Genomic DNA, 13,981 nt, shown 5'->3' with positions numbered 1-13,981 from the left:
GTTGCTGGGAGAGTGAGAACCATGGCCTGAGTGGTGCCAGGGTGGGGGGGAGATCTCTGTGTGTACCCCCACACCCCAGAATTGCAGCCACGCTCTCCCCTTTCCCCCTTGACTCACCAAGGAGGCAGAGAGGCTCCAGTTTAAGCATACCTGGAATGAGAAACTCCCAGTAAAATCTCACTCCAGGTCCCTTTGCCTCACAGAAAACAGAATTGTGTAACAGGTTTTATTTAACTTGACTGCTGCAAGTAAATTTAAAAACAAACTATGAGAATAAAAATACATTATCTGCAAATGTAAAATGCCTTTGTTTCAAAGGATGGAGTTCAACTGTACTTGAGGATTCAACACAATGAATTCTACAAAAAATAAATACAGATCTGTAGCTGCTCAGCAGGTGGGACTGGGGGTCCAGCAGCGAGCACAGCCGCGTGCGCCGGGGTGCGTTATTTATAGCTCAGCAGAAATGCCTCGGCCTGCGGCGCTGTCGGGAATTGGCCATTGCTCCCAAAAAAGCAGCAGCTGCCCCGAATTGAGGGCGCCTGTGCCCCCCTGCTCTGTCCATGGGTTTGACACCAAGGGGCAGCCGGGCCCTGCGCGTTCCCTGCTGGCACGCGGTGCTCTCAAGGCACTGTCAGTGTTCCAGGCTGGAGAACAGCCCAGCTTCCCTGTGGCTGAGGGGTGCAGCAGTGTCACACAGCATTGGGGCAAAACATGTTTTATAAAGCTGTGAAGACGCTGATGCTGTTGAAACAGGGCTTGGATGCTCCTCGATCCAGGGGCAAGCCTGGAGGAGAGAGATCGAGTACACGGGGTTTCTATCTCTGAATTCAGTTTAAATGCAAACTTTTCCTCTATTAGCTAAAATTTAAAGACCAAAAAAGCAAATGCATCCAGCCACACCTTAGCTTCTTCCATACTTAAGGGTTCTCCTGAAGGTGCAGTGCTTGCTCTCAGGGAGTCATGCTGCAGGTTCAGCTGTTTCCTTCTTCCAGAAACATTCCACAAGTAAACTGCACGCAGCTGCTCTTCAGCAAAGGTAGATAAACAGAGCCCACCTGGCCAGGGCACTTGGGCAAGTATAAAGGCAAATCTTACACAAGCCAAAATAAAACTGCAAACCCCAAATAAAAAGAAGAAAAAAATCCTAAAATAACTACCTTTCAATCCCAACACGTGCACAGGAAGCCTGTCTCCCTCTGAGGCACAGAATGCAGGGGGCTGTCCACACCACTGTCCTACCAAGACAGAAACTGAATGAAGGAGTTTGGTGGCAAACGAAGCACTACAGGGTGAAGGAGCTCCCAGTGAAAGGTGTCTGGTCACAAGCTGTAAGCAGCGGTGCTGTGGCACGGCTCACCACGAGCGCTTTCCCCAGGGATCAGCCCAGATCCCTGTGGGCAGCGCGGCGCCGTCTCCCACCCCGAAGGGCCGAGGGAAGCAATGGAGGCCTCGCTGCCTGCAGGCCCACAGCATCACACTCAACAGCCAGAGTTCTTGCTCCCTCTGTGATCAGTATGGTTTTGTTTCCAAGCACTGGTTTGCCTCAGCCTTCTCCCAAAGCAGCCCAGGTTCCAGATGAGGGACTCTGTCAAGCCGCTTCCTGTGCTAAGGCAGCTCATTGAGGTTCTGGTTGTGAAGGTTTTGGTTCTGCCTGCTCAAGCTGATGGTGTTGTCCAGAGTGATGCTGTCATCCTCCTGTGTGGTTTCTGGCATGAACTGCCGGAATATGCTGACGCTACCGTGCCAGAAGATAGGCTCAGGCAGCTGGCCCACGACGCTCCACGTTCGTGTCTCGGGGTCGTAGGCTTCCAGGACATCCGAGAGTTCAAACGTGTTATCGTAGCCCCCCGAGACATAGAGCTTCCCACCGAGCACAGCCACACTCCCCCCAACGTGAACCTGCAATGTAACAATAAATACACACGGTCACCAGGGGGTGTCTGCCTGATCCAGCAGCTGAGCCAGGGGGTCAGTGGGATGTGGGACCTGTTCCTTGAAGTGACCTTCATGCCTGTCAGCTGCAGCCTGGGCTCTGAACCAGTGCTGCCCACAGATCTCACACGCTGGGCTGCACACTCAGACATGCCACCACATCCACGACCGTCTTCCCCGTGACTCCAATACACTTAAACCAGCCCCACATGCAAGGGGTTCTGAGTCTAAAAAGCTCTTGATTTTCCAAAGGTAAATGAAACTCAATTGTAACACTTAAGACATCCCAGAAGCAGGAAAATGTCCTACCTGAAGCATGGCAGGGATTTTATCCCATTCGTTCTTTGATGGATTGTAAACATCCACTTCAGCCGAGTCATCTCTGGGGAGGAGAACACAAAATTACTCTTCTGCATACTAGAAACACTGCCTGAGTTCTTCATCAAAGCCAAATTTAGATGGGCAGGGGGAGAGAAGAGCTGGGGAGGCAGCATAATCCCCCAAGGCTTCTCTTGCCCACCCTGCCCAGCAGACAGGAGGGCGACAGTGACAGGTGAGGGACGTTTGCGACTCAGAGACATGCGCTACTGACACAAGAATGTGTGGAGGACAAGGTCAGGGCAGCTGGAGAAGAGCTGTCAGTCTTTCCAAGACAATCCTAGTACTATTGGGATCAAGATGCTGCAAGGCAGCTCCAGGCGGGGCCAGCAGCCAGACCAGGGTCTCCTCTCCCAACTCTGGGGCAACTGCAGAGAGTTGCAGAGAACTGAACCTCACTGCTGTGCTTTGTTTAAAGTTATAAATCTAGTCCCAGCATGAGGGATCATCACTCAGAGCCTTTAGCCTGAGCAATTAAGCCAATTTGCTGCTTTTACTTGCAACCTACTCCTCTGCCCTCTGAAGATTATCCCACAGCTCTACACAGAGCAGCAGCCCACGCAGAGCACGTGAAATGAGAGAAGAACACCTAACCCCGATCATCTCACTGACTCTTGCAGATGCAAAGAGATCCAAAAATCCTGAAGTGTCAATCATCAGTATTTTAAAATGGGTAAGAAAAAGGAAATTCTATAGAATCAGGTTGTGACAAGGATCTGAGAAGCTGCAACGCCATGGCAGGATGGACTGAAACCAGCTGATCAGGACAGCTGCCAGCAAGACACTTGGCTAGACCCAAAAGGATCAAATAAAAAGTCTTGGGCCAAAGCTGCTACTTCATGCAAAGCCAAGAGGAGATCAAAAAAAGAGAAGTGCCTGGGGGCCATCACAGAAGTCTGTTTGCTCAGAGTCAACATAGGGAGATGAAATGCTCCAGCCCTAGCATGCCTTCCCGTTTATTTTTAATTAAGTGGATAACTGAAGTATTTGCGCCACCAGGACAGCTTCAGATGGGTAATTAAGTCCCAATTTGGAAAGGTGCTTAAAAATAGTGACCAATCACTTCATCGTCAGCGCTCTTATCTCTGCTGAGACGGAAGATGTCCTCTCCTGCATTAGAGTTTAAGGTTTTCTTGGAGCTTATATGCTTATTTATAGCAATGAGGGGGGCTGAACCAGGAGCCAGAGAAACAGAGAAGCCAATTTCCAAGCAGTGCTGCTGACTTCAGACAGATTTACACCTGCCTGTTCCCCAGCCATGGGTTACACTCAGGCATTTTTACACAAGTTTATGGGCAGCTCTTTGAGGCCCACCAACACAAGGGAAGAGATGTTACAGCCCTCCCTTCACCATCAGGGGAAGCACAGCTGTGCTGTCCCAACCCAGTGCCCTCCCTCCACCACCTCCAAAATCCCTCCCAGGGAAGCTGAGGGCTCTCCTCATGGGAACAGGGGAAGGGAGGGAAGTAATTGCTCCCACTACTCACCGTATGAAGTACATGAGACCATTGAGTGTGACGGTCTTTGGGGCGAAGGACCAGGGGGGCAGATGGCCACAATTGACAAGGGACCAGAGGTCACTGTCAGGGTCATAGCACTGCATGACCATGGACTCTTTGCCAGCCAGGGAGCCGATGGCGAAGAGTTTCCCGCGGCACGAGGTGGTGGAGCAGTTGTCCATGGGGTACAGCATGGGCTGCAGGGCCTCCCAGCTGTCCAGTGTGTGGTCATAGCGCTCTGTGCTGTCGGAGGCAACCACGTAGAGCAGCCCATCCAGGACCGTGGAGCTGTGGTATTCCCTGGCTTTCAGCATGGGTGACACCTCCGTCCACTCGTTCACACTGGAGTTGTACCTCCAGACGCAGTCGTACAGCCTGGACCCGTCTGAGCCCCCTGCGGCACAGCATGACACGTGTCAGGAGCCTGGCTCCATAAAGGAAGGGTGATGGAGGAGATGGCTAGGCTCAGCACATGTGCCACAAGGATTTTAAAGGAAGTTTTGCACTGTTTCATTCCCAGCAAGCCAGGGAAACTCTCCCATGTTGTTCCTAGTCCATATCCAGCTGTGACTCAAAATGAGTCTTTCATGTTTCACTACCTCCACCCTCTAACACCCACTTCTCTCCCATTTTACTGTTGTTGCTCAGAAGCTGCCAAGGCAGTGGTGGTGCTGCTGGCAGCTTGGGAACCCCCCAGCCTTGCCTGCATCATACTGACACTGACCAGAACAACCCAAGATCCCCAGCAGCATCCTGGACACAGTTCCCAGCAGGTCTGACCTGCCTGGGATCACTCCAGGAAGCTCCCATGGGACATAAGGGCTTCTGTAAAAATATGCTGCATCCATTTTTACAATCCTGTTCTTAAAGCAGGGCCTTGTTTTCTGCTTGCGACTAGAGAACAGTTTTCTGTTCACCTGCATTAACACTTGCTCTTCAAAACTCTGCCAGTGTGTCCTGCACACCAAGAGCATGCTGTTCCATAGCACTTGGTGTCCTGGGCCTCAATTTGTTACAGCTGTCACAGAGATGTAGTTCAAACGAGACATTTGCTTGCAGCTTAACAACCAAATTTACATATCGGTGTCACCTTGACAGAAGTAATTGCAGCCCGAGCAAGGAGGCAGGATTTGTGCAGGGGAAGGTACTGTGACTCACAGGGGCTGGTGAAGGAACCTGGGGCTTTCTGACACGCCTCTGCCTCAAGCATGTGCCTAGCTTGTGATTCAGGGGGCTCTGAACCTGAACACCTTCTTCAAAGAGAGAAACTCAAAACCTTCTTACATCACCCCTGTCCTCAGTGACTGTTAAAAAGTTCTAACTACAAGATCTGTGACTTCTGCCAGCATGCTCAACAGCATTAGTCACGACAAAATAGCTCCTGGACTGAGACCAGCTGCTAAATCCAGCACCGACTCCAGGAGTCTCCAAGCCTGCTGGCAGGCTGCAGGAACCCAAGCCAAGTCCCAAACTCTCTGCTACCCAGGAAAAGCCAAGTGTTGCTGCTACAAACTACATATTTTCAACAGAACCCTCCACCCTGGTGCTTCCCCTCACTCCCTGTATTCCTTACCAGTGACATAGATATCATTGCCCAGCGCAGCGACACTGTAGCCCCCTCCCAGGTGCTCGGGGAACTCGGCCAGGTAGCGCCAGTGGCCAGTACGTGGGTTGTAGCAGTCGACGGTGACAAGCTCATCGCAGTCACGGTCGCAGCCACCAACGAGGACAAGGATCTCAGCGAGGCCAGTGGAGGGCCGGGGCCGCATGCGGGCACAGGGCCCCCGGTCGTGACGGTCGAGGCGAGCAGCCTGGAAGTCGCGGGCCTCACGCAGGAGGCGCAGGCAGGGAGGGCAGCGGGCCACCAGCGGCTCGCTCTCCACGTGGGCCAGCAGGTAGAAGCGGCGCACGAAGGGCAGGCGGACGTGGGCCAGGAGCTGCGGCAGCAGCGGGGCGCGGGCGGCGGGGTCAGCGCGCACCCAGCGCAGCGCCAGCTGAAAGGCGGCCTCCTCCTTGGGGATGCAGAGCCCGTCGTCCCGCAGGTAGGAGAGCAGGCGAGGCAGCGGCAGCCGCTCCAGCTGGGCGCCCAGCTCGCCCACATGCCGCAGCACGAAGCGGTGGGCGGCAGCTGCCAGCTCCGGACAAGCGAAGGCCTCCGCGAAGTCCTGCATGTCCAGGGCGTTGGCGGGCTCCAGCTGCCGCGCCAGCCAGGCTCCGCAGGCCTCCTTGACAGCGGGGAACTGCAGCAGGTCGGCGGCGCGCAGCAGGCGCTCGGCGATGTCGGGGCCCAGCCGCCCCACGCGGCCGGTGTAGGCGAAGTCGAGCAGCCGCCCCAGGCACTCGGGCTCGACGCCGTGCAGCCGCACTCGCTCGGCCCGAGACTCGCGCAGGGCCCCGCCGAACATGGCGCGGAAGTATCCCGAGGCAGCGGCCAGGACGGCGCGGTGAGCCCCGAACTCTCGCCCGCCGGCCACCACCGTCACGTCCAGCAGGCTCCGCTCGGCCCGCAGCGCGCTCAGACCCCGCAGCAGCGACACCGCATGTGCCGGTTCTCCCGTCGCCGCCGCCGCCGCCGTGGCTGAGGTTGCCGCTGCCGTCCCGCCGGTGCCGGTCGCCATGCCGCCGTGCCTGCGGGGAGCGCACCTGGGTCACGCCCTGCACGGAGCCGCTGGGACCGACCCCGAGCGACTCCCGGGGTGGGAAAAGCAGCTGGAGATCGGGCAAGGAGGCGGTGGGTGGGCTCGGGAGCCCGTCCCGGCTGGGGCCCCCGAGAGCGGCCGTTGCGTAACGCGGCGGCGCTGGCAGCGCGGTGCCGCTCGGGCCGGTCCCAGGGCCCCGCAGCTACCGCGCCCAGCCCCGCGCCCTTGGCCCCGGGCTGGCGCTCAGGAGCCGCCCAGTGGTGCCGGGAGAATACAAGACCGGCCTCGAGCGCCGACAGCGCTGAGCGAGCTCCGCTCTGAGTCCGGCCCGGGTACCGCCGTTAGCACGGGCGGAGGGTCCGGCTCGGGGTTGAGGGTCCGGCTAGTAGCAGACACTCCGGCGCCCTGCCCATCCTGCCGCCGTCACCAGCCAGGCCCCGCGGCGAACCCAGGTCCGTCCCCTCCCGCCCGGGCCCACAATCACCCGATAAGAGCCACTCCCGGACCCCGCTCACCGGTCCGCTCTCCGCCCTGCTCCGTGCTCCGCTTCCCGCTCCGTTCCCGTCTCCCGGCACCGCCCCCGCCCCTCCGCCGCTCCCAGCGCGCCCCGCGCCCGGCACTGCGCACGCCCGGACTACGGCTCCCGGCGGCCCCGCGCGGGCGGCCGCCCCTTCACCGCCTCCCGCCGGCACCGAGCGGCTCACGGTGTCGGCACTGCCCGGCTGCCGCCGCCGCCGCCCCGGCCCCGCCCGCGTCACCCGCGCCGGGACATGGACTCCGACTCTTGCGCTTCGCCGTTTGCCCCGGAGGTGAGCCGGAGTCCCGAGGGGAAAAAGGGTAGGGAAGGGAGGAGCGCAGAAGGAACAGAAAGGGAGGGGGTCCGTCACCCCCTGCCCGGCCCTGCCCTGCCCGGCCCGGCCGCCGGTAACCGCTGCCCGTTCCCCGCCGCGGGGCGGGGGGCCGGGGCCATCTTGTGCCGCCGGGGCGAGGAATGGCGGCGGCGCCGCCCCGCCGTGCCCGCCGCGGGGGGGCTGCCCGGGGGCCCGGTACCGGCACCGGGGGGCGATGGAGTGTGTGTGGGGGGGGAGTACTGCCCGGTTCCGCCGCTGTGGGGGCGGGGGGGCGGTGCGGGAGCGGCGGGAGCGGCGGTGCCACCTCCCAGCGGCGGGCCCGGCCCCGCGGCCGCCGCTCACCCCCGCCCCTTGCAGGACTTCTCCCCCGGCTCCCGGCGGCACCGCACCGTGGAGGACTTCAATAAGTTCTGCACCTTCGTCTTGGCCTACGCCGGCTACATCCCGTACCCGCAGGAGGTGAGTTGCCCTGGGGGCACCGGGGGGCACTCGGGGACACCGGGCTGGTCTGTCAGACTGGCCGCTCCAGCGGTCACGGCCCCGCGCCGGGCCCGAACAAAAGGGGAACCGCGGCGGCTGGAGGCTCTGGGGACGGGGCGGGTGGTGCCCGGCGTGGGCGGAGTGAACAACGTCGGATCCGGCATCACTCCTGCTGCTCCCCGGGCTCAGGAGCTCCGGCTGGAGAAAGCCTGGGGTGGCGTGCAGGGAGAGCGGGAGCAGCAGCACCTCGAGGGACAGGGCTCAGCACCCCGTGGGAGAGGGGACACTACCCCGGGGAAAGGGCTCAGAGCCTTGGGGACAGGGCACAGTGTTTCAGGAGACAGAGGACAGCATACCTGGGGACTCTCGGGGGCAGGGAACAGCATCTCAGGGATGGGGCAGAGTGCCCTGGGGGAGAAGGAGCAGTGCCTTGCCCACATGTGAGTCTGCTCCGGGTCAAACTGCTACCTGCTTCCCCAACGTGTTCCAGGAAACACCGCTGAGGAACAGCCCCAGCCCTCCCAACAGCACTGGAGGCACGATTGACAGTGATAGCTGGGACCCCCGCTTCAATGACACCCCCTCCTCTGTCTCCCTGCCCACCAAGAACAGAAAGAACTTTAGTCAGCTTAAGCGGGCAAAACCGTACGGTTCCCTGTTCCAGCGGGCAAAAGCCAGCAACTTCCTGCCAGAGCGAAAGCAAATCGATAAGATCAGGAAGAAGAAAAAGCTGAAAAGAAGGGAAACAGAGGTGTCTGCAGAGGAGGACTATGAGGAGAAGCTGCTAGATCTGGAGGCTGAGGACTCTTACACAGAGACGCCGATGAGCCCCTCGTCAGAGGGCGACCCTCAGTCTGTGACTGAGCACTGCTCGGTGTGGGACTCTGACACCCCGTCCGGTGTCTCCTACCCTGCTGTGACGGCCGAGCAGACCGTGGAGATCCAGAGTGTGGGCAAGCGAACGGTCATTCGGCAGGGCAAGCAGGTGGTTTTTCGGGATGAGGACGGCACTGGCGATGATGAGGACATCATGGTGGATTCAGGTAGGTGGCCTGGCTGTCCAAGAGAATTAGCCAGGTGGAAGCAGTGGTAATTACTTGTAGCCTGAGGATAATGCCAAGGAGCACTGCCTGGGTGGAATTCAGGAGCAGTTGGATTTTTGGGGGGAGGGAGGTGGGTTGGCTCTTTCTGCAATAAACTGAGTGAAAAGCTGCAACTTTATAGAAGCAGCTGGCTCTCCTCTCGATTATGGCCTCCCGTGTACTGCTGAGAGAGTCTCTTCCCGTGCAAGAGAGACCTGGAAAAAGTGGCAGAGTACCTGTCGTTGAGACCCAGGTAGTTAATTTAGTGTGAAAGGAGAGAAAACTCCTGGTGTGAGAGGTGTCAGCCACTAAAAACCTATCTTTGACATTTGTCTTTGCAGATGATGACTCATGGGACCTGGTCACTTGCTTCTGCATGAAGCCTTTCGCTGGGCGGCCGATGATCGAGTGCAACGAGTGCCACACCTGGATCCACCTCTCCTGCGCCAAAATCCGCAAGTCAAACGTCCCAGAGATCTACATCTGCCAGAAGTGCCGGGACTCCAAGTTTGACATTCGCCGTTCGAACCGCTCCCGGACCGGCTCGCGCAGGCGCTTTCTGGACTAGGGGGGAGCCACATGCTGGTGCACTGCGTGGGTGGGCGAGCTGTGGCTGGGAGGGGAGGCTCCCCTGAACTGCTGCTGCTCAGGCAGAAGGGCTGCCCAGCCGGCCTGTGGCCCAGGAACGAGGAATCGCCGAGCCGTGGGCAGCCGGAGCTGGGAGCAGCCGACTGGGCAGAACTGTGGCAAGAGACTGTCTCGAGGGACAGACGAAGCTCTCTGAGCTCTGTGGAGTTTTGTCTGGGTACGACGACTGGGTGATGTACAATACCTTTGCCAAGTAGGTTTTCTCATCCCATTGGGAAACTGCAGATCTTCTCTGTGCTAGAAAACTCTTCCTCCTCCCAAAGAGGGAGGGGAGGAGGAAGGAGTCTGTGTGAAGAGTCTGAAAAGTAAATGGCCCTGTGTTTTAAATTCAATGTGATGATATACCTGCCCATTTGTCCGTATAGATCAATCTTAGCTATCCTAAGGCTCCGTAGCAGTCAGCCTCAGTGCTACTGCTGCTTCCACGGCACTGAGCATAGGGGAGTTCTGTCATTTGGCATCATCCAAGTGCAAACGAGACTCAGGGCTCCCTCCCATGCCAAGGGACAGCCCCCTGGCAGGAAGGAGCAGCCCTTTTCCTGGACAGGCAGCATGGCGGATCAGTGGCATCAGATTCCTTCCTAGAAGGTCTCTTCTTTCAGTGGTTTTTTCGTGATTTATTTGCATGATCAGCTCAAATGTGTGTATGGGGGAAAACTGCTCCATCTCCTGTCCCTTCATTAACCTCTATGGTGCTGTTTTAAGAGATGACACTCCCTTTTCTCAGCCTAGAATTCAAACATGGTCTGTAAAAGGGGCCAAAGGAAATGTAGAACCTGGCAGGTCTAGTTTGGAATTTGATCATGTCCATCCAAGTACGACAGCTGAGTTGGTTTCTGCTTTTGCTGTTTGTTTTTTGAAACTGGACTGTAACCAAAAAGCCAGAATCTTTATTCTGTTGGTAGCAATGACACATATCAAAGTGAATGCAGGCAATTCAGCTACAGGATGAAGTGCAATGAGGATCTGTCTGGTGCGGAGTGGACAGGAGAGCACTCAGGCCCTGGCCAGCACTGCAGACAGGACCTCCTGGGCTTTAGCCCATGGGAATTTCCTTCAGGACCACGATGGGAAGTCACAGCTCATACACAAAGCCAGGGAAATGCTGGCATTGTTCCTCAATGACCAGACAGATCCACACGGATCACACAAACTGGGTTGATGTTCTGAGGTGTTTCTTGAAGTTCTGCCTGAACAACAGTGTGTGCTCTGTCCAGTAAGAGCTCAGAGAAGCACTGGTTGACACACTGGCTGCAGTCAGACCAGCTGTGCCAGCAGGAACACGTCCCATGAGTTCTGCAGTCACACAGCATTGGAGCATTGCCTTGTCTGAGGACTGGCTCACCAGGAGATGCGTCCTGGTGATGACTGAGGGTCTTGCTAGCACACAGGGCCAAGGACCTTCCTTCAGATATCAGCCCTGGGGCTGCCAAAGCCTCAGGCAGCCCAGTACCACAGGGGCTCCACGGTGTGGGGCAGGGCGACAGGAGTGTACAACATGCAACTGTTCTCTCCTGGTTCTTGATAAAAATCTCGTTCCACCAAGCTGTAACAGCTGACTGGGTTCAGAAAACCAGCTTCTGTGAAATCTCTCAACCGTGACTGTGCTGTGCTGCCTTCAGAAACTACGTGGAACCACCAAGGAGTTTGCCAAAGACTTGCTCCCAACGGCTGCCTGACTGTCCTTTGCAGCCAGAAAAATAACCAAAGTTCTCCAGTGCTGCCATTTCCCCAGAAATGCTTTGGAAGATCCCGGCCACAACTGCGCAAGAGTTGGACCTGATCTGAAATTGTTATCTCTTGTGTTTACACCTGCAGTTCAACTGGACCTCCGTGGACTTGTGTTCCTGAAGCTTTTATGGGAGAAATGGTACACTGTCAAGTGAACTGGCTCTTTTTCACAGAGGTTCAACACTAATCAATGTGACTGACTCTTGTTCTGTCCCCTTTTGGATTTATCCCAGTGGATGGTGTCCAACACATTACAATATCAGCAGAGAGAAATAAAAAAGTAACATCTCCATTCTTTTAGTTCATCACTTCCAGCCATGTATAATTATAGTTTAATTCAGAACTTTATTTTTTCATTAAAACTTTTAATGAACCATGTTTTTTTCTTAAATGTGAGACAAATGAACAATGAGTTTGTTATATTCCAAACTCAGGAGTCTGCTGTTATGATTTATTGGTTTGTGAGCTGTTGTGCCAGGCAGCAGGAAGACTTGACACTTGTAGTGCTTTCTGGAAACAATACACTTAAGTGGGGATAGGAAAAGCTGGCAAGGTATCCCCACCTTTCTGTGGAGCATCTGCTCCTTGCTCGCCTCTGCTTTGAGTGTGGGACACGGTGATGAAGCCCTGGGGCTAGGCAGGGTGGGAGGGTTGTGAGGCAGGCTGCCTAGAGCAGCTGAATGCAGCAGGGATAGTGCTGGGCTTGTGCCAGGGGCCTGCTAAAGGGTGCAAGGACTGAGCTCAGGCCAGGGTTCAGGCCAGGATGCCGATGGTGTCGGAGTGCACAGTCCTGGCACCAGGACTCCCTGCAGCCCCAGAATCAGCCCAGCAGCAGCACTGCACTCCTTTGCAAGGACTGGAGGCTTGGCCAGATCCAAACCAAGCCTCAGTGAACCCTCTGGGAGCTGTGTTGAAAGAGAGCTCCCTCCTTCCCTCCCCACCACCACTGAGCACTGAGGACTCCAAACCACCCAAGAGCTGCCGGAGCCTTGGTGCCACCCTGCAGCTCGTGTATGTGCCACAGCCCTGCAGGCACTGCTGCTCAGCCAGCTGCCATCTAAGCAGCAGCCTGAACACCTTGGCAAATTCAAAATGTGGCTCAACCTTTTGGAAATGGCACTAGGTTACACTGGAAGCTAGGCTGGAAGCTCAGCTCTGCTTGCTTAGAGCTTCTATTTCAATTCTGTTGGTAATTTTGAATTATAGAGTCATAAAAAGAAGTCCCAGTGGAGTTGTGGCTGTAAAATGGCAGCTGCTCACAGCAAGAATATGGTGGTGAAGGCTGTGGTTCTGCAGAGGAGCTGTTCTTACAGTTTTGGCAAAACTTAGCACTGACAGAAAATAAGGAAGATTGGAGGAGAGGGCTGGGGAGACTGACCCGAGTGTCTAGCTCTCATGGATGGCCTTGTGCCAGTCTGTACAGGCTGGCTCCTCAATTCTGACCATACACCTCACACAGTGACATCCAAAAGGAACTGGAGATTTAGATATCTGCAGTCCCACCCAGCAGAGGTCAATAAGCTGGATAGGATGGAGAGTGCTGTTAGGGTTACAAAAACCTGCAACCCTTGCCTTCCAGAGGTTTAATCTCAGGAACTTCCTACAGATGCAAAGGGAATGGGAGCTGCTTTTCAGCTGAATATAATTTATTGCACATTTTACATTTAATTTCAGATTGACAGAATGCTGGCCATAAGTGAAATAAAGTCCTGCATCAGGAACTGATCACAACTGAGAAGATTTGGTTTTAATAAAAACAAATGAACACATCTTCATAATATGAACTTGTTTTTTACAGGGGAAAGCATTTCTTTTGGAAATCTCATTCTCCTGATGCAGTGACCTGAGCGCAGAGAACCACAGCTGCCCAGAACAGGGGCCAGATCCATGTCAGGAAAGAAGTTATGACAGGAGTTGTCAAAAGCAACTCTGTACTGCCAAGACATGGGTGTTTTCCCCTCTGCTCTCACCCATGAGCAATAAAGGCTGGTCTGGACTCAGCCAGAGCAAAACTATGACCAAGAACAGCTACCACGATTCCTTGTCTCTCTGCAAAAGCCTCATGTGCTGATGTGCCCAGTGTGTAGCAGATTCTACAAGTTGCTGTTTCCAGCTGCTGTGTCACCAGCCCAGGAGTGCCCTTCTGCTGGAAATCCCTGGCAGGGCTTCTAGGCAAGATAAAGCCAACAGATCTATGCTGTAATGGCTGCTTTTCAGAAAGGGCAGTTGAGTGTTTACATTTTCAGCTCTTTGTCCATTTGGCCTCTCTCTTCACTTTGGTATGGTTTACTTTACAAACTACATTTGTTTTTGCTAGAAATAAATTAGATGTGAAGAGATAGTTGCAGCATCAGAATAAAACAAAAAATTGCTGTCCTTCTCCCTCACTTGCTTTCCTCTTTTCTGGAAATCCTTGACAATACATAGTTGTGGGTGGCGGAAGAATTAATAAACCTAAGATACACTGTGTTCTTGCCTGGAAGAGCAGTGTTGGAAATGAGCAGCTGGACAGATTGGTACTGAAGAGGTCCATGTTACCTCAAAAGGCAAATTCATTCATATTTAAGCACATATTTTTCTTAACAAGTGCATTTCAAACACAGATTTGGGATTAAAACAATCACTGACCTCTCTCCAGAAGTATTTGCACAGGGGACTTCCAGGAGGTGGCCAGAGAACTAAAATTCCCCTCATGAGAAGAAGGTGTGTTACCTACCCCAGGAAGCACATGGTGAGGT

The 13,981-nt window shown here is 55.3% G+C and overlaps 2 protein-coding genes across 2 annotated transcripts; one reads left to right on the top strand and one right to left on the bottom strand.

Annotated features, from left to right (window-relative positions):
• Positions 1-212: 212 nt before the first annotated feature.
• KLHL21 (kelch like family member 21) lies at positions 213-7,037 on the bottom strand. The gene is made up of 5 exons (XM_056508367.1): positions 6,967-7,037; positions 5,386-6,440; positions 3,801-4,206; positions 2,245-2,317; positions 213-1,902 (listed from the first exon to the last, which is right to left on the bottom strand). The coding sequence occupies exons 2-5, from the start codon at positions 6,428-6,430 to the stop codon at positions 1,609-1,611; spliced, it is 1,818 nt and encodes a 605-aa protein (XP_056364342.1). The 5' UTR covers positions 6,431-6,440; positions 6,967-7,037; the 3' UTR covers positions 213-1,608.
• A 37-nt stretch (positions 7,038-7,074) lies between these two features.
• PHF13 (PHD finger protein 13) lies at positions 7,075-11,673 on the top strand. Its single transcript, XM_056508370.1, has 4 exons — positions 7,075-7,260; positions 7,660-7,761; positions 8,273-8,825; positions 9,206-11,673. The coding sequence occupies exons 1-4, from the start codon at positions 7,222-7,224 to the stop codon at positions 9,430-9,432; spliced, it is 921 nt and encodes a 306-aa protein (XP_056364345.1). The 5' UTR covers positions 7,075-7,221; the 3' UTR covers positions 9,433-11,673.
• The last annotated feature ends 2,308 nt before the right edge of the window (positions 11,674-13,981 follow it).

This window comes from Oenanthe melanoleuca, chromosome 21 (genome assembly GCF_029582105.1).
Source record: "Oenanthe melanoleuca isolate GR-GAL-2019-014 chromosome 21, OMel1.0, whole genome shotgun sequence".
Lineage (NCBI taxonomy): Eukaryota > Metazoa > Chordata > Aves > Passeriformes > Muscicapidae > Oenanthe > Oenanthe melanoleuca.
The sequence above is the reverse complement of the archived record's forward strand: the minus strand, read 5'-3'. Positions and strand labels throughout refer to the sequence as shown.